Source organism: Schistocerca gregaria, chromosome 1, assembly GCF_023897955.1.
Source record: "Schistocerca gregaria isolate iqSchGreg1 chromosome 1, iqSchGreg1.2, whole genome shotgun sequence".
NCBI lineage: Eukaryota > Metazoa > Arthropoda > Insecta > Orthoptera > Acrididae > Schistocerca > Schistocerca gregaria.
This window is the reverse complement of record NC_064920.1, coordinates 832,172,826-832,199,285: the sequence shown is the minus strand read 5'-3', so window position 1 is coordinate 832,199,285 and position 26,460 is coordinate 832,172,826. Positions and strand designations below refer to the sequence as shown.

At 37.9% G+C, this 26,460-nt stretch overlaps 1 protein-coding gene across 2 annotated transcripts in view; it reads left to right on the top strand.

The window, feature by feature from the left end:
- Positions 1-25,118, top strand: part of LOC126272082 (ileal sodium/bile acid cotransporter-like) — a 230,355-nt gene extending 205,237 nt beyond the window's left edge. For both annotated transcript variants that reach the window (XM_049974655.1, XM_049974648.1), the window contains exons 4-7: positions 8,763-8,937; positions 19,977-20,239; positions 21,571-21,757; positions 22,930-25,118. In XM_049974655.1, coding sequence (XP_049830612.1) covers positions 8,763-8,937; positions 19,977-20,239; positions 21,571-21,757; positions 22,930-23,123 — 819 coding nt within the window. In that variant the 3' untranslated portion in view covers positions 23,124-25,118. The remainder of the gene's footprint in view (positions 1-8,762; positions 8,938-19,976; positions 20,240-21,570; positions 21,758-22,929) is intronic.
- The last annotated feature ends 1,342 nt before the right edge of the window (positions 25,119-26,460 follow it).

Below are 26,460 nucleotides of genomic sequence, written 5' to 3'. Positions count from 1 at the left end.
AATGACAGACGAGATAAAAGAAAATTAATGGATAGTGCTTCACATGATCCAGCAAGAGATGTACCAAGACTGCTTCTGGAAGTGGAAACCATGTTGGGAGTGGTGTATCATTTCTGAAGAAGAGTATTTCAAAGAAGATCATGCACAATAAGTGGAAGGTAAACATAGAAAAATTTTGTGAACAAAGTTCTGGAATTTTTTGAACAGATCTCGTACATTAAAACTGTAGTCATACCTGTGCAAGATAAAATTCACCTCCATATTAGTAAAACCATATACATCATGCTGATCATTGTTAGACAATACTTCACAAATGTAACTAGTGAACTTACAACAAACTGATGCCACTTAGGTTGAGAAGAGTTTCGAATGAGAGAGGGCAGTACATGTGTGCGCGGGATGTGTACTCAAGAATAAGTGAAAATAATAGCACTAAAATGGCTTAAAATAATTAACATTAAAATTGTAATCTAGAAACAAGGGATTTAGTGGCCATATGATAATATGCAGATAATATGTTCTCTGTTAAAAATAGTTTAAAACAAAATTTAATCCACACAATTGGTGCACAAGAAGATTGGTTCACTTGTCGCCATTCTTAATGCTGCGTAGACTGTAGGAGCACTGCCCTTTACTTGGCATATTTATCTGTTCATGTGTGTAGTTTATTTGTGTTTTGAAACTTCTTATGTGTGTGTGTGTGTGTTTTCTCATTGTTACTGTCACCACCTCCATTTTGCTGCCAACATCACTGATGTCAACTATCCATCAACTTTCATCTCTCCGCCACAGCAGTCATTTCACCACCACTGTCTTCTTTGCCACTGCCACCTTCATCTGTTTGTCATCACCATCACATCAGCCCTTACACTAGAACTGTTTTTCCTGTCACATTGTAGATATTCTACGACTCCACCACAGCTCACTACCACCATCTTCAGTACCACTTTGGAGGCCTCTCATGTCAGACAGTGTCGCCATTTACTGACACATCATGGGTCATTCCACAGTGTCCATCATCTATACCTCCCCATCTCCAGTTCCCACTGTCATCACATGGATTATGTCATATGACCCATCCATCTACGTCCATCCCCCACTACCTGCCATACCCTCTCCCACCCCAACAGCAACACATGAATCTCTCCCTCTTCCCACATCCCCTTATCTTTTTTCTCCACTAACAACTGACATGCCACCACATAACAATGCCATACTCCCCCACCCCCCTCCAGTTCCACAAACCCACAGACATCCTTCTCTCCAACAGCCATTAAAAAACTAACAAAATGTCGAGGCACCAGCATCTCCTCCTCTCCCACACCGAAAATACTGCAAACTGAACCTAACAGGGCTCTTCACATGGATATAGCTCCTTCCCCTCCAACATCTTCCCTTGTCCTTCACACCTTTGTCCTCTACAACCTGTATTCAAAATTCCTCCCAGCCAAACTCCTCACCCTCAAAATCAAAAAGCTACCAAGCCTTCACTACCATACCAATCAATGATCCACAATCAAGAAAAGTCCTTGAACCCCAAGTTTCACACATCTTCTCTCCAAAATACATCTCTTACCTTTGGTCCCAAAGGTTCCTTTACACCTCTCACCAGCACATCCTTGGCCAAATGACCACTGATCACCAAAGCTGACCTTGAGATCACAGATAAGGAAGTTTGGATCTGATTACCCAGATTTCAGATTAATAATGACCTTGGCCCCACTTGCCTTGTCCATGTTTTCTCTGAATTTGCTGCCAACATAAACCTTCTCTGTAAAGTGGGAGCCCTGATATACCACCACTGCCACAATGTTGAACCTTCCAAATCTCATCCTCAGTCCTACTGTCACCAGAAATGGTTACTTCACTACAGATTCTAAAAACTACCCCCATGCCAACACTGCAAACGTCCCATTTTGTTAAACAGTGCCCTAACCTTGCTTGATCTCCTACTTGCAATTACTCTTACCCCACCTCTTCTGTGAAATGCGGAGCTAACGTGCAACTACCATTCCTGAACTGACTGTCCCAATCCTTCCCACTGATAGCCCCATCCACCCCAACAATTCCCTCTGGCCAACTCCCACTGCTGAAGACATTGTCAAATCCATGACAATCATCCTACAAAACATCTGTTCATTCCAATGTTCACACACCCTCCAACAAATCGCTCTTGCTCATCCATCTACTGTCTCAACACCCAAGTTACCAAGTCCCACAACCAGGTTATCTTCATCTGCCTTGACACTCTTGTCTAAACATCCTCTAGCTCTCATCCGCACAAACTGCTCTTATCCCACACAATGAAGTGACAGCATTACAAGATTCTGTATCATAACATCCGCTCCCCACCCACTAATAAACAACCTTTAAGTATAACCTGTCCCAACACAATGTCCATACCTTTATCCTCCCTGTATCCTTCTCCAAAAGATAACCCCTTCCAAGGGCCAGAGGCAGAGCAGAGTTGAAATTGGATGCCACAAGAACATTCCTGTTGGGCAGATTACTGACTCCCTGCAAAGTGATGTAGTCCCCATCCCACACCGCACCCATTCCAAAAGTAACAGCACTCTGTCTCTTTGACATATTCTCCAGCTCACTGTTCCCTACCATCCACAGTAGCACAAACACCACTGTTCCATCCCTGACTCCCAGCTTCCAGTAGTTGGACAACATATCACAAACAGAATTAAATACACCAGTCACACCACATGACGTAATACAAGTGCTCCACAAATACACACTTCATTGGTCATGACAGCATTAGCTATCAACACCTTGAAGAATGTCCCCTTTCCTTTCTAGTTGTCCTTGGAACTCTTTGCCTCACTATACTCTTCACAGGTTACTATTCTCTATTAAGGAAAACCTCCAATATCCTACTCTTCCTAAATGCAAGAAAACGTTGGAACTGGCACCAGATGTACACAGACTCAACACTGCAGTCCCCATTAGCTCTTCCAAGTACTGGAAAGTATACCATACAAACTACCTACTTATAACTCCTCCTACCATCCTATCTGCCTCACCTCAGTTCTTATCGAGGTCTTCAAATCCATTCTCTCCCAAAGCATCCATCAACACCTGAACCAACACCACCGTGTTCCCATTAACCAGTGTAGCTTCCATCCAAATTTCTCTTCTGATGACCTGCTCCTGAATCTCACCCATTTCCTATCTCACCAGCTCAACTTTTGTAAACAATTTTTGTGCCCATTGACCTGCATAAAGCTTACAATCATGCATGGCAATCCAGTCTCCTCTGCAAACTCAAGCCATATGTGCTTCCAATTACTATGTCTGCTTTATTGCATCCCTTCTGTCTAATCACCTATCCTTTGTCACTATTAACAATACAAATTCCTGTACCTTCCATCTGTGCAGGAGTGCCCTCAGGCTCTCTCCTCTCCTTTATCTACTCTACACTGCTGATATACCCAAACCACCCTCACCAGTCTTCCTCCTTCATTATGCTGATGATGCCACTTTGCTCACACTATATTCTACACTCCAGAAATCCCAACAATCCCTCAAAATCCATCTCAGTTATTTTACCTCTTGATGTAAGCAATGGCTCCTTTAGATTGAACCCCTCCAAAACACAGACAATAATTATAGAACAAACCATCTGTCTCCATGATTTCTACTTTACCATTTACCATCAACTGATTCAGTTCACTAATAAACTAAAATATCTCAGACTGACCCTTGACTGGCAACTAATGTGGAAACCTGAAGTACTAACCATCTAACAGAAGGCCCAAAATAGATTAAAACTACCAATATGCTGAACTTGGAGATTGAACCCATCTACTACACTGATCAGCCAGAACATTATGACCACCTATATAATAGCTGGTGTGTTCACAGTTAGCACAGATAACAGTGGTGACACACCATGAGGTCTTGGTAGGTTGCTAAGGGGAATTGGCACCACATCTGCACACTTAAGTCACCAAATTCCCATACATTCTGGAGAGGAAGTGATGTGCTCTGATGCCGCATTCAATCATATCCCAGATGTTTTCAATCGGGTTCAGATCTGGTGAACTGGGGAGCCTGCACATTAATTGGAACTCACCAAGGTATTCCTCACACCACTCCATCATACTCCTGGCCTTGTGACATGTCACCTTATCTTGACAAAAAGTGCTACTGCCATCAGGAAATGTGATTGTCATGAATGGGTGTATGTGGTCTGCAACCAGTTCATGATACTCCTTGGTCATTATTGTGCCTTGCATGAGCTCTGTTGGATCCATGGATGCCCACCTGAATGTTGCCCAGAGCATAATGGAGCTGTTGCCAGTTTACGCCCATCCCACAGTAAAGGTGCTGTTCACCTGGAAGACGACAGATTCAAGCCCTCCTGTCGGCATGATGAAGGTGCTGAATATCTTAAACCCACTTCAGTCATAATTGCCGATGTTGTGGTGCTAACATTGGCACATGCATGGGTTGTCAGCTGCAGAGGTGTATTGTTAGGAGTGTTTGGTGCCGGGGTGTGTTCAGACACACTTGTAGTGTGTCCAGCATCAAAGTCTCATGTTAATTCCACCACAGTTCACTGCCTATCCTGTTTTATCAGTCTGCCCAGCCTATAATGTCTGACATCCAATCCTACGATGTGTGGACATTGTTTCACTTTAGTTTTGCCACATGTTAAAGACACTCACCACAGCACTCCTTGAACATCCAACAAGTCGCCCAGTTTCTAAAATGTTCATGCTGAGCCTCTAAGCCATTGCAATCTGCCCTTGGTCAAACTCAGATGGATTGTACACCTTCCCCATTCTACACACAAAACAGCATGCTCACTGGTGCTACATGCACCATGCATGTGTCTGACTAGCAGTCATTCCTTGCCATGTGATGCTGTTAGGTTTGTATTGATAGTAGGTTGGTATTCATAATGTTCTGGCTGATCAGTGTATATATCCACACCCACCAAATCCTGATCCAACTCATTATCTGATATTCAAATGCTGCATGGATCCCCACCCCATCGAATGCCTTGCACTCCACTTCTCTTTCCACATCTGTTTACCTTCCCCAACATGGGTCTTCTATCATCACATGACATTCGTATCCCTCCTCACCCACATTGAATGCCTCTGCATCTCCTGTACTATCCATCAACCAGAATCCAGTAACCTCACTGTCTTCCATCTGATGACCAACCCTCATTGCTGCTGTGCCCATGATCTCGATACATACTCATGCTCCATATACTATCCCAACGCAATTTCAACTGACTGTCTCTCTCAGACTATGAAATCTACTGTGATATTTATCCACCTTAACAGCTATAGGTTTTCCCACTTATTTCACCTCATCTGGTCTCTCCTCCCTCTACTTTTCACTCTCCTTCTTTTCCATCTTTCCAATATGCACCTTATGGCCTATCTTCTTTCCATGGATACCACCCAATGGCTTATAAATTTATACCAACTATCATCCAAACATTTAATCCCCCCCACGGCTTCCACACCAGTGCACATCCTTCAGCTGTTTAGTGAAAGTGCAATACTTATTTTTAATGAACATTGGTATTTCATTTTGATTTTAAAGTTTTTGATGATTATTTTTGTCTTTTCATCTTTACCTGTCAGACTTCTTATTTCCTTTTTAAGTTTTGAACCAAAAAAAAGCACTCTGTATATTTGTAATCGTTTTTACATTTATTTTAAAAATCTTTTTAAATTTTTGAATCCATAAACATGTTTTGTCATTTCTTCATTAGGCTGAAGAATGGGACACTATACCACTAGCAGCCCAAATCCCATGGGATGGAGGGAACTGTCCTAATTATTATACAGAACAGATAGGGAGATGTTTTAAAATAAGATACAAAGAAAATCTGCGAGGGAAGGGAGATGGAAATGTGTGCTACTCAACTTTTGCCAAACACCTGCTTTTTCTCCATTATGTGCCATGGAAGCTACAGGATTAAGAGATCTTGCATAAGGAAGTTAAAAGCTACAGACAAGATTTGTAGGAAGACTTCGAAATTTTTAAGCTTTTTACTTATGAAGATGGCGGTATTTTAAATGAACAGGTGCAATTTGAAAATGGAAATTTCTTATGTATTTTAGTCCCTTATTTTTGACAACATAACAGAGGATCTTTGAGTCATACAGGTTATTTTCCTCTCTAGCTACTTCCCTAGTACTATTACTACCTCCAGTAATACTTTGGTAATGTAAATGGTTCAGTTTAGATGTTTACTTATTCTTTCTGCATATAAGATTACCTTTTGGTTTCTATAATTTTTATTCACACTTTTATTTTATTTTTATAGTAATTGTCCTTAATACTTGACTTACTCCCCCCCCCCCTGCCCCCCACAAACCCACCTCCCCAACCCTCTCCCTTTCCCACATCATTTCACTCACAAATGATGTACATTGTAAGACAAAAAAGCACTGTGAAGGAGTTATGCAAACTGGTCACATGGTCACAAATTGATATTCATCCAGGTATCAAAGAAAATGCAAAACTGGAAACTTCGGCAGATGATGGATGAATGTGTGACATAGCTGTGCAGTTTCACTGTGCAGCTAGCAAGGATAGTAAACAGGGGACATGTTGATAACAGGGTATAAAGTCTTTGCAAATTTCATTCTGTGTGCTCAGCTGGACAGTAACTATGCCCCACAGACAGACCTGTGAACAATATCTATGCATCAGCAATTGAGAGAGGACATGTAGTTGGTCTCATAAAGAAGCCAGTTGGGGTAATCAGTGAATTGCTAGACATTCAAATAGAATTAATGCTTCTATTCAGTGATGTTGACAAGAGTAAGTGAACTACGGCTGAACACAGTGTCAAGGAGGAAGTGGTCGACCTAGAGAGAGGACAGAACATGAGGACCAAGCAATCATCAGAGGCACTCAGAGCCCCATATTCATCATTAGCATTGATCTGATATGCAACTGGAACGTCAGTGATTACAAGAACCACTAATAGGTGGTTCACAGCTTGGAAGCTATGCTCATGCCACCCCAAGTGCTGACTAGTGTTAAACTCTGTACACCAACAAGCCAATTTGCAGTGGTGTTGGTCACATTTGATCTGGAATCTCACTGGCTGCAGTAGAATTGTCTTCAGTGATGGGTCCCACTTTGAACTGATCTCTGATGACCAATGAATACATGTCTGGAGATACCTCGGACAGTAGCAGGATACCAACCTGACTGTTGCTCACCATAAGGCCCGACAATTGGGAGTGATGGTCTGGGATGGCATTTCATTTCATAGCAGGATCCCTTTGGTTGTCATCTGCAGCAGCACCCTAACAGCACAGCGGAACTTCAACTATATTCTACACCCTGTTTCATTGTGCTTCTAGGCAAACCACTCAGAGCTTACACTTCAGCAAGATAATGTGCATCTGCACGCAGTGAGAGTTGCTACTGCTTGTCTTCATGATTATACCAAACCCTTCCTTGGTCAACAAAGTATCTGGATCTCTATCCAACTGAGAACATTTGGAGCATTGTGGATTAGGACCCCCAGCACAGGACACTGATGATCTAACGTGCCAATTGAACAGAACATTGCATGATATCCATCGGAAGGATGTCCAACAGGTCTGTCAGTCAATGCCATGCCAAAAACCTGCTTGCATAAGGGCCAGTGATTGGCCAGCAATTCACTGACTTGCTTCATTCATGAAGTTCTTTCTCTTGACAAAATCATCTAACTTTTCTGAAATTGTAATACTTTGTTTGCCTGCACATGTACAACACATCTACTGATTTCTATCCCATTTGGATATTTCCTTCCTAGATCATCTTTTTTTTCTTTTTTTTTTTCTAGGGTGTATGTTAAGTAATTTTACAGTTTACATGATTCATTGTTTATTTGTTTTTAAATCCAGACAATAATATAATAAAATGTGATGTGTTGAGTCTTTGTTTTGTTATATGGTCACTGAATCCCTTGTTTCTAGGCTACAGTTTTAAAAGTTTAATCCAGTTTCTTCTCACTCGCTTTTGATCACATATCCCATACATACAAGTAATGCCATCTCTCCGTTGACACTTTCTTCAATCTAAGAGACATCTGCATGATGTCAGTTCACTACTTACATTTGTGAAGTATTGGCGAGTGATGACCAGCATGATTTGGATGATTCTACTATTATGAAGGTAAATTTTATCTTTCACTGGTGTGATACAGCTACAGTCTCAATGTACCTCCACATTATATAAATTGTAAGTGCAAACAGTTTGATATTTGTTAGTGAGTTATTTTCATTTTTTTTGTATACCTGTTTTTCAGTACATGTGCAATGTTAACTATTTCAGCCATAACTATTGATCCCCTGAGGAAGACATTTTTAAAGATGTTGCGATCTAGGTCAAGGGATTTGAATAAACCTTTCATTTCTGCAAGTGATTTGCTATATTTCACTTTATCCTCATAAAGATTAATTGCATATACTTTTTGCCTACTCTCTCTCTTGTTCCATAAATAGTTTATTATTTACATGCTTGTATTTTTATGAACATGTTAACTATTAAAGTGTTAGTTATTTTCCTTCATTTTTGTAGTACTCCACTACACATTGATCAAATGGTCCCTTATAATGTACAATTTTAATAAAACAGACAGTAATCAAGCAGTAAGATAATGAACCTCAAATGCTTATTCATTTGTAAAGCAGTGATTTTCAGAGCTGTGGCTCACTTCTGAAATATCTGCTAATTAACAGTATTATATTTTCAATAATCTGATCTTTTATTTATCACAGATATCATATGTTCTGGGCCTTATTTTGTTTCCATGGTCTGCTGCTATGCAGCTAGGCCTTTTCTTTACTGGAACAAGCCCAGCAGGTGGAGCATCAAATATATGGACCTATGCCCTTGATGGAAACATAAATCTCAGCATAACAATGACAACTATAAGCACATTTGCAGCATTCGGTATGCATCATTTTTTTAAGTTCATTATAATAATCTCCTTTTAGTATATATAAGTTATTATTTCATAACTGGCAATAAGGCAGTGTCAATTTTGATTGTCACCATATTTGTAATGGTATAATATTGTTTAGTGTTGCAGCTTAGTAATAAAAATTCCAGGACAGATATAATAATAAAAATCATATAGATTTCCAGACAACTTTTTACAGCTGATTGATAAATGCCACTTAGGTGTACTTAAAAGCACATAATATTTTTACTATCTCTTTTTCCAGTTAAGTACACACTCAAAAACAACCATGCACAAGTTACACATGACAATAGTGACACTATTTGCTTGAGTGGTTACGGGGTTGATGTGTGTGTGCATGTGCTTGTATGGGGGAGGGGGAGATTGTAGTGGCAGTACCAAAGTGAGGACTAAAAGAAGTAATAATCAAAACCTGCAGAGTGGAACATGAGAGAGTGAGAAATGTAGGGCAAATGGGAATAAAAGATCTCAGCAGGGAATGGAAAAGTTAGAAAAGACCGGAGAGGAAAAGGTCAGGCCAAGGAAGTGGGAAAGGAGCAGCTCAGCCACGCATTGTATAAACAAAATTGCCTACTGAAACACCAGAGAAAATGTTTATAATGAATAATAACCACCTCCCCTGTCTCTCTTTCATACGTGCACATAAGCACTCATGCATGCGCAGATACTGCCTATGTATTTGAGTAGGTTAATATTAACTCTGTAATTAGTTGTTAGTATATATTACAAAAGTAGCCAGCAGTGGGTGCTTCTGCCAATTGATGTATAATTTGATATGTTCCACATTTCTGAAGGCACTCCTTTTATGTTGGGGTTTTATGGAATGGGAAGTATACATTTCAAAATGTTCAGATGAAACTCATAACTTACTAAAATTATTAGATAGTAAAAGATTTCCTCCATAATTAATAAATTCATTAGTAATATCACAAAATAGTTACATGACTGTCTTAGTGAGGCAAATCATGTCTATAAACAGCTATAAATATCAGAAGATACATGATACTGTAGTGTGTGACATAAGTCGACCTTTTTTATTGTATATTTGACATTATGCTTCCTCATATACTACAGTAGGCTACAGGAACCTAAAAATAGCTACTATTTGTGTATTGGTTGAAGATTTTGGGAGGTGGCTGATGGGCACTAACAGAATTAATACAACTGAGAGGTATTTGGCCAGCATCGACAAAATTCTCTTACTAATGGCTAACCTGTCTTCATTAACAGACAGCACTAGTTTATTTATTTATCTTTATTCATCCAAGGATCATCTCACATTGATACAAGATTTGTCAAGGTAATACAATGCAAATCAGTGCATCAAATTACACAACACACAGCATACATAAAATGCTTTGAGAATGGGTCAAGTACTCCATAAGGGTAAGACAGGTGATTGACCATGGCCTTGATGAAGGAACCACCTTGGCATTTGCCTTAGTGATCTATGAAAATCCAAATCACAATGGCCAAACAGAAATCCATCCTCCTCAATATAGGGTTAGTATCTTAACAATTGCGGTGCCTTGTTCAGTATGTACATATGTGTATTGTTCCTTGATTTACACGAATCTGTTTCTTGTCCCTTGTGATATAAAACATTGTTTCATTGTTCATTGTCATACACACTAAAGGATACCTGCTAATGACTCCTGGGATTGTGAAGCTACTGCTGTGCCCCTTGCACCATCTCCAGACTCCATTCTTGCCACATTCAACAATGCTCCTCAATCAACATGAGAAACAGAGTTAGAAGAGATTATTGTCATGCATTTTGCATCTTTACACATGATTCCCTTGTGAAAGCACTAAACTATGATCACATATTGAAATGTGACAAGGGTTGTAGTTATCCCCTTTCATTACTACCAACTACAGTAAGTTGCGTAATCTTTAATTGTGTATTTTGCATTACTTATGAAGACCATTCTAGCTAGCTGCCTCCTTAAACTGATGTATTTTAGTAAAATTTTTCTTTCCTTTGGAAATTTATTGTACAATTTTACCTTATATATAGAATGCAATTTTGAATTTTTTGGTTGTTTTTCCTAGGTAAATGAAATTCTCAAGTGGTTCTTATTCCAGGATTATGTATAAGATATTTATAAGTATTTACTAATTTTTCCATGACATGACATATACTCACTTGGTGCAGCGAGGATGCCCAATTTCGTAAATAGCTCTTCACAAGGAGCCCAACTATTACTTCCAGTTATTAGTCTTATGGCCCTTTTCAGCACTTTACAAACTGTGACCATGTTTTGTGCCTTCGACAGCCAGAAAAGAATCCCATAGCTAAGAATTGAGTGTAAATAGGCATAGTATGTCACCATGGCACTAGCTGTTACACCTTGGTGCTAACACTCCAAGAGTGTAACATGCTGATAACTCTTTTTGTTAGTATCTGTGTGTGTTCATTCCACAAACTTTGTATTTGATGCACTATCATAAATTTATCATCTGCTTAATGTGACAGCATCATTTGCTCTCTTTGTGCTGGAGTGCATACTGTTTGTTCTCTTTATGATCAAAATGTGATGTTCTGTGTGTCTCCAAACATTGGCTTACAGAAAACAAGTAGATTTTCTTTGTACCTAATGAGTATATTCTGGCAGCTATTGCGTGCAGGAACAGGAGAAAAAAAAAATGAGGGGGTTGCAATATTTGTCAGACAATACATAAAATTTTCTAAAATAGATGTAAGCTCATATTCCTCTGAGTTAATTGGAGAATTTAGTTGTTGGACTGATGAATCAGAACATGATAACTGTTAGTTTGTATAGATTTCCAAATGGGATGTTAATTTATTTTTGAGAAATTTGAACAAATGGTGTGAAGAATTTTAAAACTTGAGACAAATGTTGCAGAATGTGGTAATTTCAACATTGATTTGTCCAGCTCAGATGAGTCCAACACAAAAACATTTTTGAATGTTTTGATCATTACATTTATATTGTACTGAAACGAAATGCCGTGTGATGAGGGCCTCTGTCCGGCAGACTGTTCGCCTGGTGCAAGTCTTTTGATGGGGATGAAATGATGATGATTAGGACAATACAATGCCCAGTCCCTGAGTGGAGAAAATCTCCGACCCAGCCGGGAATCGAACCCAGGCCCTTTGGATTGACAGTCTGTCGTGTTGACCACTCAGCTACCGGGGCGGACTATATTGTACTAACAATAGCCCAACACATGGGAATGCCTGTTTGAGCAATATTATAGTTAATTTCTCAGTAGACCTATACACTGTTACCACAGCAGATGGATGTTTTGCAGATCATGATCCACTATTCTTCAGGTACCACTACACACAATTAGATAATGATTATGTGACTGTAGATAAGAAGCCAAGCATGACATGGATTAGTGGTCAGAGAGAAGGATTAGTTAAGTTATTCATAGATTACCTTAGAAATGCAAACTGGACTTTGTTTACAAATATGATGTCAATAAATCAGCTGTTGAAACTCTCTTCAATAACTCCTTTAAGACATATTGATTTATGGTGCTCTTCTACACCACTGAAAAGAGACAGTTCCGAATGAAACAGAAAATGTAAACATTTTAAATGGTACTCTGATGACCTTGCTTGCTGGTGTCAGGGAATAAATTCTTTCACTGTACAAGATGTATAAAAGTAATTGGAAATATAGCACAGAGCACTATGACATTATTATAAAGCTTACCTGAAATGTAGAAAAACATTAAAAGCTAAAATTAAACTTGCTAAACAATTTGTCTCTCAAAATTACGTAGAAGGAGCTCCAAACAAATGTAAGGCTGCCTGGGATATTATAGCACAAGAATCGCTTTCTTTCCAAGCAAAAGATGTTCTACTTGAATTACAAGAGCTCAATAAACATTTTACAACTACAGTAAATGAATCAAGACCTACAATTAACCAGTCAGACACATCAGCAACTGATATATTTACTAATCAGCTACCTAGAAGATATGAATTCCATTGGAACCTTGTCACACCCTTAGATATAGTTAATGCTGTTTCAAAATTTTCTGATTTAAAAAGCATGGACTGTTACTGGCTGTCTAATTACAAAATAAAAAGGGCAATACACCTTATTTGCAAACCATTTGCTCTTCTTATGAATAATGTCTAGAGTTTGGAGTTTTCCCTGACAAGCTTAACATTTCAAAAGTTGTATCTATATAAAGAAGGGGAAAGTCATCTTGCTGAGAACTACAGGCCCAAGTCCATTGTTAGAATCTTTTCCAAAGAATCTGAAGCTGTTTTTCACATGCAGCTTAGTGACTACACTACTGGCCATTAAAATTGCTACACCACGAAGAAGATGTGCTACAGATGTGAAATTTAACCGTCAGGAAGATGCTGTGATATGCAAATCATTAGCTTTTCAGAGCATTCACACAAGGTTGGCGCCAGTGGCAACACCTGCAATGTGCTGACATGAGGAAAGTTTCCAACCGATTTCTCATACACAAACAGCAGTTGACCTCCGTTGCCTGGTGAAACATTGTTGTGATGCCTCATGTAAGTAGAAGAAATGTGTACCATGACATTTCCGACTTTGAAAAAGGTTGGATTGTAGCCTATCATGATTGCGGTTTATTGTATCGTTACATTGCTGCACGCGTTGGTTGAGATCCGATGACTGTTAGCAGAATATGGAATTGCTGAGTTCAGGAGGGTAATACGGAATGCCATGCTGGATCCCAACAGCCTTGTATCACTAGCAGTTGAGATGACAGGAATCTTACCCGCATGGCTGTAAAGGATTGTGCAGCCACGTTTCGATCCCTGAGTTAACAGGTGGGGACATTTGCAAGACAACAACCATCTGCACGAACATTGGATGACGTTTGCAGCAGCATGGACTATCAGCTCAGAGACCATGGCTGCAGTTACCTATGACACTGCATCACAGACAGGAGCACCTACGATTTGTACTCAACGACGATCCTGTGTGCACGAATGACAAAATGTAATTTTTTTGGACGAATCCAGGTTCTGTTTACAGCATCATGATGGTTGCATCCGTGTTTGGCGTCATCGTGGTGAACTCACTTTGGAAGTGTGTATTCGTCAACGCCATACTGACGTATCACCCGGCGTGATGGTATGGGGTGCCGTTGGTTACACGTCTTGGTCACCTCTTGTTCGCATTGTCGGCACTTTGAACAGTGGACATTACAATTCAGATGCGTTACAACCAGTGGCTCTAACCTTCATTCAGTCACTGCGAAAAACTACATTTCAGCAGGAAAATGAACGACCGCATGTTGCAGGTTCTGTATGGGTCTTTCTGGATACAGAAAATGTTTGACTGCTGCCCTGATCAGCACATTCTCCAGATCTCACACCAATTGAAAACGTCTGGTCAATGGTGGCTGAGCAACTGGATCACAATACGCCAGTCACTACTCTTGATGAACTGTGGTATCGTGTTGAAGCTGCATGGGCAGCTGTAACTGTACACACCATCCAAGCTCTGTTTGACTCAATGCCCCGTTGTATCAAGGCCGTTATTAAGGCCAGAGGTGGTTGTTCTAGGTACTGATTTCTCAGGATCTAAGGACCCAAATTGCATGAAAATGTAATCACATGTCAGTTCTAGTATGATATATTTGTCCAATGAATACCCATTTATCATCTGCATTTTTTCTTGGTGTAGCAATTTTAATGGCCAGTAGTGTACTTTTAAAGAAGTAACTTTCTTTGTAGTAGACAGCATGGTTTTTGACAAGAAAAAAATTACCACTTCTGCAATCCTTGAAATTATTAATCAGACATTAACTGCATTTGAAAATAAGAATGCAGTCTCTCTTGAACTCTGCAATTTGAGTAAGGCTTTTGACAGTATCCCCTATGACAACTTATTAGCCAAACTACAGTATTATGGAATAAATAACACAGCAATGGAAATAATTAATTCTTATCTAAATAACAGTAGACTGTATGTGTCAGTTCAAAATAGGCATTCTTCATTTAAGAAGGTCACATTTGGTGTTCCTCAGGGCTCTGTCCTTGGACTGTTCTTCTTCATCACAGTGATCAATGATTTGCCACATTATGTTGGGTTTCGATCAACTATCTGTTATGTGGATGACACAACTACCATCACCACAGATCAAGATATGTTGGGGTTATGCTAGAAATCATGGGATACTCTCTCCTTAATGCTACGCTGGTCCTCATCTAATAAACTACTCTGCAATTCTGAGAAAACTCAACACCTCCTCCTGCCGGGACTAATTAAAGATGTAGCAGCAAAAACTGTAAAACTCCTTGTAATACATATTGATTCCAAACTAAACTGGCAACTCCATATTAATCACGTCTGCAGCAAGATATCAAGGGTGTCCTACCTCTTATGGAAATTACCCAATTTAATAAGAAATGAATTTCTGAGGATAGCTTACTTTGGACTGTTTTAGTCAAGTCACGTCAGTGAAGTATTACTGATTCAGAAAAAGGTGCTATGAATAATGTGTAAAGTTGGTCCAAGGGAACACTGTTGCCCTATTAAGACCAAAATAATGACAGTGACGAATCTTCATATCTATGCATCATTCATATATATGGAAGTTGACACCAGAAACAAGATGTGTATTGATATTTCTAGGCAGGGGCTGAGAAAACAGGCCACTGTTACAAAATGAACTGTTTAAAATTTTTTAACAGATTGCCACATTCTGCAATCAAAACACTTTTCAACAATTTGAAAAGTAAGTTGTGTAAATAGTTAATAAACAATCCACTTTACAGTTTAGGAGAATTCTTGGATATGAGTGGTGGAGAAATTAAGTTTTAGGAGTATGATTACAGTTCCATACAGCAGGTTAATATAGGAAAAATTATTTGTACATGCAATGTGAACAGTAATTAATATAGTGATTGTTATTGTATATCAAAGTAAGGCCTATTCTGCTACATGTGGTCAGCGACTAATAAAGACCTGAATCAATTTATTACATAGTGCCCAACTGTAAACAATGTTAATGGGTTCATTTACTTCATATAACAGGAGTTCTGGTGTTTCATCAGTTGACTGTGATGTTGCTGTTATCAGGAAAGAGAATAGCTTCTTCACTTTCCACTTTTTTTCCAGTGTCTGGAAAGTCATTGATATATATTAAGAACAGAATTGCACTCTATACACTGTCCTGAGGAATATCTCTTTTTTATGTGTTTCTTGTCTGACAGTTGTTTTACTAAAAATTTATCAGCAGTAGACAAGTGAACTATTTCCACATTTTCATTCTGTTTTCCAAGTGAGACTGGAACCACTCAGTCACTGTTCCTCTTAAGCTAGTGCTTGTAGCTTGCTTAGTATTATTTTATGGTTGACAATGTCAAAAGTTTTGGAAAAGTCTAAGGAAATGCCTGTAACAAAGTCATTCCTATCAAGAGCTTCAAGTACTACTTTTCTAAACTCTGTAATGGCCAGTATTGTGCTTCTCCCACTTCAGCGACCAATGTGTGTGTTTACTAATATAACTTATTATCTCTCTTTCATGATTGATTCAATTATTTTTGAGAATGAAAACCGGCCAGTAGTTTACAATGCTTTCTACATTACCTTCCTTCAGTAAGGGCACCGCTCATGCATGCTTTAGGTACTCTGGGAAAATAACTGAACTAAAGACTTGTTTATTATGTTTGTAATTGTACTTGAATACTATCTATGTATTTCTTCAGAACAGAGATGGGAACATCTTCGATGCCTGCAGACTTTTTATTTTTTAATTGCTGTATTGTGTCCCTGACTTCAAGCTCTGTTGTGGGAAACATCATCATTGTGCTTGCTTCATAGGTTAGTGTGGGTGCTATGTGTGTCGTAGGAAGATTTCACTGTAGCTTCTCCTCAAAAGCAGAGAAATAATCATTTGCAAAATCTGCTTATTCCATAGGACTTTCTATTTCCTACCCCCATCTTTGATTTGTGTGTTATTATACTTGTCTGCTTTTCCCAGTTTTTTGTTTTACACTACATCACAGTTCTTCACTCTTATTTTGTGCATTATATGTTATTTTGTCAGTGAATGAATTTTTCAGGTAGCAGTACACCCTTGTATATTTTTTTAAATACTGGTAATAGTGCTCTAGGAATTATGAATTAGTGTAGTGCTCCTGCAAAGTACTGAGAACTTTAAATGTCAATGAGGAATTTCTAATAGGTGCAGTTATCCATCTATTTTCCTTGGTTGCTGCAATTGAAATGACTAATTTTGGAAGTGATTCCCCAAAGATTAATTTAAACAATGTGCAGAATTTAGAAGAACTTAGCATCAGCTTTGTTTTCGATATGAATTTCATCCATGTTTGATTTGCCAATTCCCTAGAAAAAGTATGTATCCTATGTTCATACAAAAATCCTTTTATAGTTCTGCATTCTTGCAGGTTTTATCAAACCTGTCTTTAGCTTTGTTATCTAACAGTAATGATCTTAAGTGCCAAGATCTCTTATAAATACTTTACAATTTTCCCTGTCAATGTCCATAAGTACATGGTCTAAAATTAAAGCTGAACTTTTTGATACCGTCATAGCAGTGTCTACTATTTGTGCCACACCAGAAGTGCTCAAAATATTAATAAAGTTATTGCTAATTTCACCCTCATTACCTGAGTTGATATTCATACTTTCAATATTATTTTGTTAGTTTTGGTGACAGGATCTTTCCGGAACTTCAGCTAATTTGTGGACAAAGTGTCCACATTACCACTAGGTGTGCAGTAAACACACAGAATTATTAACTTCTTATAGATGTCTAACTTTGTTAGTTCAGTGGCTGCCAATTAAAAATATTTATCTATGTTAATTGTGGACAGATTTTCTCTAGCTTTAAAATGTGTACCACTCATGATATAAATACATGATCCCCCACCCTATAAGGTAATTCTGTAATAGCAGCATGCACATTCAAATGAAGATAGTGATATATGCTGCAATTCATCATCTGTACACCAGTGCTCATGTAATGAATACTATCATACTGTTTAAGGACAGTAATTCAACTTCAGGCCGGTGTACTTTATTTTTAATGGACTGCACATTTTGATGAATAATAGATAATTCTGAGCAACTTTCCTTGGTGCTTGTGCACTCCAGTGTGGCATATTCTATTTTCTGCATACATGATACAAAAATCTATAAGCTGCTTGAGACACTTGTAAAAGTGTATACTAAACAAAAGGTCTAGTTCTCCTGCTCACAAGAACAGGTATTTGGCCATGTGTGGTTCCATATCCACCCACTTCTTACTAATGATCACCACCTCCCTCCGTTGAGGTGCAGACTATACCTAACACAGCCCCATTTCCTGATAGTTCCCACTGACACCAGTGCAGTATATGTCAGCCAGCAGTCATCAGCGCCATTTCCAGCTCTGCATTAACTCGCTGTACAGCACTGCCAAGACAAGGCTGATCACATCAGAGGAACAGCTCTATTGTGCTCACATTGGTGGCACCAGTTAGGGAAGCTATTTTACCTATGTTGTTTGTCCTATCCCTACATAAGCTCTTCTCTGACCCATCTACTGATACTTGATCATCTTTTGTGAAATCCATGCACAAAAGTCCTAAATCCTCATTCATCTGATCCAGCCCAGCATTTGGCTTGAAAATGTTGGTGACTTGATACTCCTGCCCTAACTTCTCCTGTAATTGAGGGCTTACACTTCTACCACGACTGCTGCCTGGTGGCAGTATACTCTCTCATCATATATGTACCATTCCTATCATTCCCGCTCATTGGCAGAGTCTGCTGCACATATCCTATTCCTACATCATCTTAAGGCTCCTCTCTCCTCAACTCTGGCACCTCGAACCTGTTGCTGGTAGACACAACAGAGCTGTCAGTCTACATTCTCCTCCTGCTAGCACTGCTACCAACCACCAGTTCCCAACCACATTCCTCACTACTGCCTTCTCTCATTCTCGCTAGCTCTGTCCTACCATGATTCAACTGTGCCTGAATGGCACAGATTTTGCCTTCCTGTTCCTCGATTAACCTAATACTGCCACATATTCTGCAGGTTCATGAGAGGGCCACAGTGACCTCCACAGAGTCCTCCCCACTACATTCCCTCCAGTGAAACCATTTACTACAGCTCCTACAATACATCTCTCCACTTTCCCATTACAGCTCCCAAAGTTTCCACTCATGATCAAATAATATCTGCAGCAAAGAAAAAAAACTTGAGCATGAAACACTAAAGGAATATTATGAAATAAGTTTAGTGTGTCATTTGCTTTTGTGTATGAAAACAAATGTGACATTTGGTGTTAACAACACATGATGCAAAGCAGTATACATTGCACTGTATGTGAGCTCAGGTAGATAGCAGACAAACAGCAAGTTAATATTGGTCCAGCGTCATACAACATCTTGTAATTTTTTTTGATTATGGTACTCCCATGAGCCACTGCACTGAGTATCTTCTTGGAGTAAGTGATTTATACAGGGTGTCCCCAAAAAACACCAACAAACTTTAGAGACAGGCTCTTTAAACAAAAACAAGAAAAAAATGTATAGTGAACAAGTTCTCTATACTGCATACCTTAGGAGCTGTGTGCACTTGTTCATTAGGAGAGATGCGTTTCAAACTAGCAAAAATGAACAAGTGGTCATAGCATTATAGAGCTCATGTTTATTGCACATTTTTTATTTAATATATCAGCCTCAATTGCAATTGATTAGATAATATTAGATTATCATGATTGCTGACTGTGCTGCAATGTTGAAAGCATTTTTTATTTATTTATGTGTAAAGAAACCATCTATAAAGTTTGTTGGTGTTTTCTTGGGACACACTGTAGACAAATTATCTTTATAAGCTACTGTTCTTTTATACTGGCAGAGTGTTACATTTTACTGAATACTGTGTGTACTGCCCAGACTATTGTGTTCAGACTTAAAAGAATTCCAGGTTTCTTTGGAGGCAAAGTACATCCTACATTTTATGTACTTTTCTGCATTTGTGTATAAAATGTTATATTCACACTGTGTTATCTATGTTTCAGCTATGATGCCTCTGTGGATCTTTTCTCTTGGCCATACAATATTTGCCCAGGCTCAGATCACTATTCCTTATGTACGAATTGGGACAATTGCATTTGGTTTACTAATTCCATTATTTATTGGTCTACTTCTACAAAGATTTTTACCAAAAGTTTCAAAATTTATGGTGAAGATTCTCAAACCTTTTGCTGCATTGCTTATCATATTTATCGTGATATTTGCAATCATCACCAACTACTATCTTTTTCATCTGTTTTCTTGGCAAGTAAGTGCTACTTTATGTCTGCATAAAAATTGTGTAATATTGTTATAAAAATTGTGGAACATTGTTATGAATGTGACATGGCTATGAGAAAATTGTTTTTATGCCTTTTGTATAGATAAATTATATTTATAATTTCTTATAATAACAATATTAGAGAAGGAAAGTTGTTACTCACCATATAGCGGAGATGCTGAGTCACCATAGGCACTACAAAACTATTCACACAATTATAGCTTTCGACTATTAAGGCCTTTGTCAACGATAGACACACATACACACACGCACACATACACTCCCACAAACGCAACTTGCAGACATGTCTGCAGTCTTTGGCAGCTGAAACAACACTGCAATGTGTATATGTGTGTCTATTGTTGACAAAGGCCTTAATGGCTGGAAGCTGTAATTGTGTGAATCTTTTCCTTGTGCCTATGGCGACTCAGCATCACTGCTATATGGTGAGTAGCAACTTTGCTTCTCTAATATTGTTACAATCCATCCTTGATTTTCTACTGTTTGATTTCTTATATTAAAGCAGTTTTATCAGTTAATTTTGAATAATTTGTTCAAGGTATGTAAAAGCAGTAAAAATGCTGATCATGATATAACTGTAGTAAAAGCACATTAATTATTATCTTACTCGTTAAACTGCAAATGATGAATAGAGGGTGTAAATTTGTACATTGAGACTACTATCATCTTATTTTCTGAGGAAAGTTCATGCCATCTGGATCCTCCTCTCTCCTCTAATACCAACTTCTCCGAATTATGAAGATGGGAATTGTTGTAACTGTACATACTTTAATCCCACAATTCTCCTGGCCTCAATCTTCACTTACTCATTGTCACATACCCATCTTGATCCCTGTCATTGTGCTTCCCATTCACTGCTTTAATATACATCCACAGTGTTTTATCTGTAGTCTCCCTCCTTCTCCAATCTATCTCCTACACTAAGGACCCCCTCCTCACCCCCCCTCCCCCTCATCCCCCCTTCCATTCCACATCTCCATCTCATTGTGTGCCAGACACAATTTGCAATGTTTATTGCCAGCATCAAGGTGGGCTCATTGGTGCCATAAACCAACACCATGGCCTTACAAGTTATTAAGGTAATCTGTTTTATACCATTCCCACAGTCATATGAAAGATTCTAAATCGAGATAGTGCAACATCTGCACACTAATGTTATGACATCTAAATTAAGAAAGAACTGTAATGTATCTATCTGCATACTTGTATTTGGCTTGAATTATCTAATGCTTTCTGTGAATCTGTAAAAACACATGAACTGATGACTGTATTATTACTAATTATTTGCTCAATTTTAGATACTGTTGGCGGGTATGGGTCTTCCTTGGATAGGATTTTTCTCTGGATTCCTGGCTGCCAGAGTTTTCCGACAGCCATCAGAGGACATAATAGCAATTGCAATTGAGACTGGAGTACAAAATACAGGCATTGCCATCTTCATGCTCAGATTCTCATTGGGTCAACCTGAAGCAGACCTTACTACAGGTATCTATCTTATTTCAGAACATTGCCAGAGAAATACAATACATAAATACCATCACACAGTGAGATGACAACTATTTGTATTTACAGACATCCATACTTCATATTCCAGGAGGAAGACATAAATATATAAATTGGCACTCACATTAACCTACTTCAGCAGATAGGAATCCATTGTACACTGCACATATAGTGTCTCATAAAATTGAAAACAATAATCCTACTTGCAGTAGAAGAAAACCATTAATTCAGAACTGACAGATTGTGAATCCATTCCTTTTACTCTTATCCTGTATTTCATAGATATATTAACTCTTAATAATATTAAACATTATTATGTATACCGCAGAGCCATTGTACAAAGATGGGGGGGAAAGTATGGGAATAACAGTGCTTCTCTTTGTTGGAACTGGCTGTGTTTAACCATATTCGCTAGCAAACCAAAAATAAATTAGGGAGTACAGTATGATCATGTGACTGGATCTTGACACTAATATATCTTTTTACTCATCACTATGTGCAGAGTGACCAAAATAAAACTGAGCCAAAAATGTTTTTGATATTTTGTGACAACATAATATAAAGAAGATGAACAACTGTTTGAGTGCTTTCAGTAAGATGGGGCAACAGCAAAACCTTTACTTAACACAAGTTTATGATGTGTTTGGTGAAGATAGGGCAACCTCTGAGGTCACATTACCTATCTTCCTTTGATTTTTCATTGTAGGAAATATTAAAGGGTCAAATGTGTACAAACTGCCACACAGTGAAAGAGCTGCTACATATGTCTCAAAGTTTGACAAACAGCACTGCTTCATTATCAAAGAAGACTGTTTCCAATATTTTCTGTCAAGAACAGTTCCCCAGTTAATTATCTAGGAGCATTTTTTTTTTTCATTTCAGACTTACAGACTATTTTTGCATCAGTTTTATTGTGGCCACCTTGTACAACATTACTTGAAAAAGTCTCTCTTATAAAGCTTGTGTTTTGGCATAGTTAATATGTTTCAACTTTGTCTGGACAGTGTTATTAAAGAGTGGTGTTGTGTAAATATTAGTGACATATTTTATACTAGTGGTTCTATAACATAAATGTCTTTCCACACTGCCACTAGTAAATGAAAAGTTATAAAACTATCAGATTTTTTTTCAGTCAATGAATATTTCTTTTACAGTGGTGCCTGTAGCAGTGGCAGTACTGACTCCTGTCCCCCTGATCATCTTAATAGCAATCCGAAGACTGCGCAGGTTTGTTTATGATCTGTCTCGACCAGGTCCAGAACTTGAACCACTGGGTCAGCAGAATACCTCCAATAAACTGGCCCTTATTACTCATCCAGTTACAGAGGTGCCAACTAGTCATCCTTGACAAGAGTGATAAAGCATAGAAGAATGAATATATGACTTGCATGACTTGTATTGTGAGTGTAGTAATCGATAGTTTGAGGTGGTCCACTGAAGGGCAGCACTGTGAATGTGGAAACCTGCTCGTGGTGGTTACTAATGAGCCATCTGTGATATTTTTTTAACCAGACATCTAACATTTTTGGTGACTGTCACTAGTTATACATGTTACATTGTGAAATTTTATGTACTGTTTTAGGAAAGAAATGTCTTTTTCAGAAAGTGCATGTATTTTTGTCTGGAATTGATATGAACTTTATTGGTCTGTAACAGTTAAATAATTTCTCTCTCTCTCTCTCTCTCTCTCTCTCTCTCTCTCTCAGGGTGTGTGTGTGTGTGTGTGTGTGTGTGTGTGTGTGATGGAAATAGAATGGAGTGGAAGGTGTACAGAAAGACAGATGGAGAATCCAGAACCAATTCGTCCTGAATTAAAATTTTAACACTTAACTGTAACTCCACATAATTTGAATATTTTTGAAAGTCACATTTGAAGAGCTTATAACTTTACTATGGGTTCTGTGAGTGCACAGTATATGTTCTATACATTTAATTTTATCCATCTTATTTTATTTTCCAGTAATTAATCTTTCAAACTGAATATAAGGACAAGGACATTTAACTGGAGATAGTAGATATTGAAATTTTATATAATTATTTGTGCTGAATCTTAAACATGATTTCAATTTTTGCAGCGATTAACACTGTAAGTGTATTTAAATTGCAAATGCAATGGCAAACACAAAGTAAATAGTTTCAGTGTTAAAAATCAGAAAATGAGAAATATGATACCAAAAAATTTATAACTTTTATTAACATCTTACAATCTATGTCTTTTTTCTTTGAGTTTTAATGTAAACAGTCAAAAAAGCTATATTGTTGCTTCAGTCTACAAACAATTACACTGTTGCATTGCAGAATGACTTTTTTACCTGACAATACAGCTAACAGTTGTATATAAATTGTTTAATAGTTTATTGGAAATATTGAGAAACATTCTGATCACTCATTTCCAGAATTCTAGAGTCTGCAGAAACCATTTAGCCATATCACAATGCAACTAGCTTTGCATTTAAGGTGTGTAAATCTTGGGTTTTACTTGTGCCATTCCACTAACAATGATTTTGTGATAGTAATGTGAAGGCACATTGGTTGCAGTCATGCTTCTGTTATCAGAAACCAAGATATTAATTCCTGAAATTAAAACACTGCTTTAAGCAAACACAAAATATCAGACAGTAGATATAAATACTTTTTTACATTTTAATATGCATTATTGTTGAACTGCAGTTTTTTTCATTTAATGGCCAGGTACATGAAGTGGATAACGGAAGTAAATAAACATGGATTATTAAATTCTACATCCAAGTGTTTCTACAGTATTCACTAGAAGATCTGATTATATATATTTTTAGTCCATTTTCATACAAGACTGAGTTGTAACCTGTGATATCCGTCCTTAATTTTTCTTCTCTGGACATTTTCTTTGTTTGATTCTCAGTATCTTAGTGATGAATATGATCATTTATACAGATATGCATATATGTTCTCTGTATTACTAACTCTCTCACACTGTACAGTAGATAGATCTCAGCAAATGACACCATGCAGCTGCAACTATGTTCAAACACTTATCTGATGAAAGTTTTGAATCCCAAGTAAGAAGAATTAACACACAAAAGATCTAACACAGACATATTTAAATAAGTCAATGGAATATTGTTGTTAAACTGTGACATCCTAAACTGCTCCTTTCTGTAAAATTGTAGTTGTTATTTTTGAACTATGGTATGCTATTTGATTTTGAGATTTTATTTATGTAGATGTATGTTACATGGAATAAAGACTAGTTACATCAGCTGATAGTCTTTGACAATCATAATAACTGTTGTAGAAGGACAATATTGTGAATTTTCAAATGAGAATTGTCAGAGAGCTACTGAAATAAATTGGTTGATTTTAATGGCTAACTTATTGAGAAAAGCTGCACCCAATTCCACAATTTTGGTTCCATTATTCTTTTATTTTTATTTTTTTAGATTTATTTCCTCATTTAAATGCTTTCTTCAACAATAGCAAAACTTCACCTTTCAAAAGTAGTGTGCTGTGGATCAGTATCCTTACAGTGTTAATGATTATTCTAAGGAGATGTAAATTAAATAAATTAATCAACTGTTCTGGCTGTTACAATTTCCTTGTAAGCAAGTAAAAGAATTCCTACTTGCAAATCTTCTGTCCGCTGACTGTGGGAACATCAGCCTCCTTCTCATACTTCAGATATGTCTATTGCCCAAATAAATAATATTAAAATAGGGCAGGGGGAAATAGCTATGAAAAAGTAACAGACAAATAGTTAAAGGAATCAGTCTACAGTGATCAGCAAACACAGATCAAATGTGAGGTTGTGTTGCTATACTATGGAACAAATTTTGGATTACTCACCTGTACATTGTTCTTCAGTAAGAAAGGTTAATGACATGACAAATAATACAAAACAAGATTATGAAATCATTCAGTCCATAGAGAATAATATTTGTTGAAATGAAATGGACTATTGGATTTCAATATCAAGAGAGAATGTAGTTTGCCGTGTCAAGTATAGGATACAGACACAAATGGGGGCAGCACAATAATTCTTACCACATCAGCATTTTTGAATGTGTGATACTGGCAGCTCGTAGTGCAAGCCACATAATTGTGTAATAAAGGTGAGCAAAGTAACCATGAGCATACTATTGTGACACAGCCACTTATTAATCTTAATTTACACAAGATTGTTTCTGATTTCATGGGAGCCAGTTCATGTCAAATAATTGTGGGTGCAACTTTCACACATCTCTGTAACAAAGTGATAACTTCTAAGGCTTGAAATGGAATGAGACCTGGAGAGCATCTTCCTATGGTTTTATGGACTCTGCCACAGCACAGCAGTGGGCCTACACAAGAGACAGTAGTTCTTGTAGCCCACTTTACCAGTGTGTCAGTGAAGATGGTTTCTGGATGAACATGGCAGTGAGACATCCTGCATTAAGGTCAGGAAACTTGTTGCGGAGCCAGGATGATGACAGGGAGAAAATCATTTACTTGCATGACATAGCATGTTTACACACAAAACCTATATTCAAAGTCTCTGAACCTTACTGGTTCACATTTTTTAATTTAACTAATGTGGAGGGGGTGGTGGGAGGTTATTAAAAATAATACCCCCCCCCCCCTTCCTCCTTATCTGGTGGCCCTTTACCTACGCAATACATCAGTGGGTCCAGGTGGCTAAAGTTAATGTTAATGTATAAATTTGCCAGTTA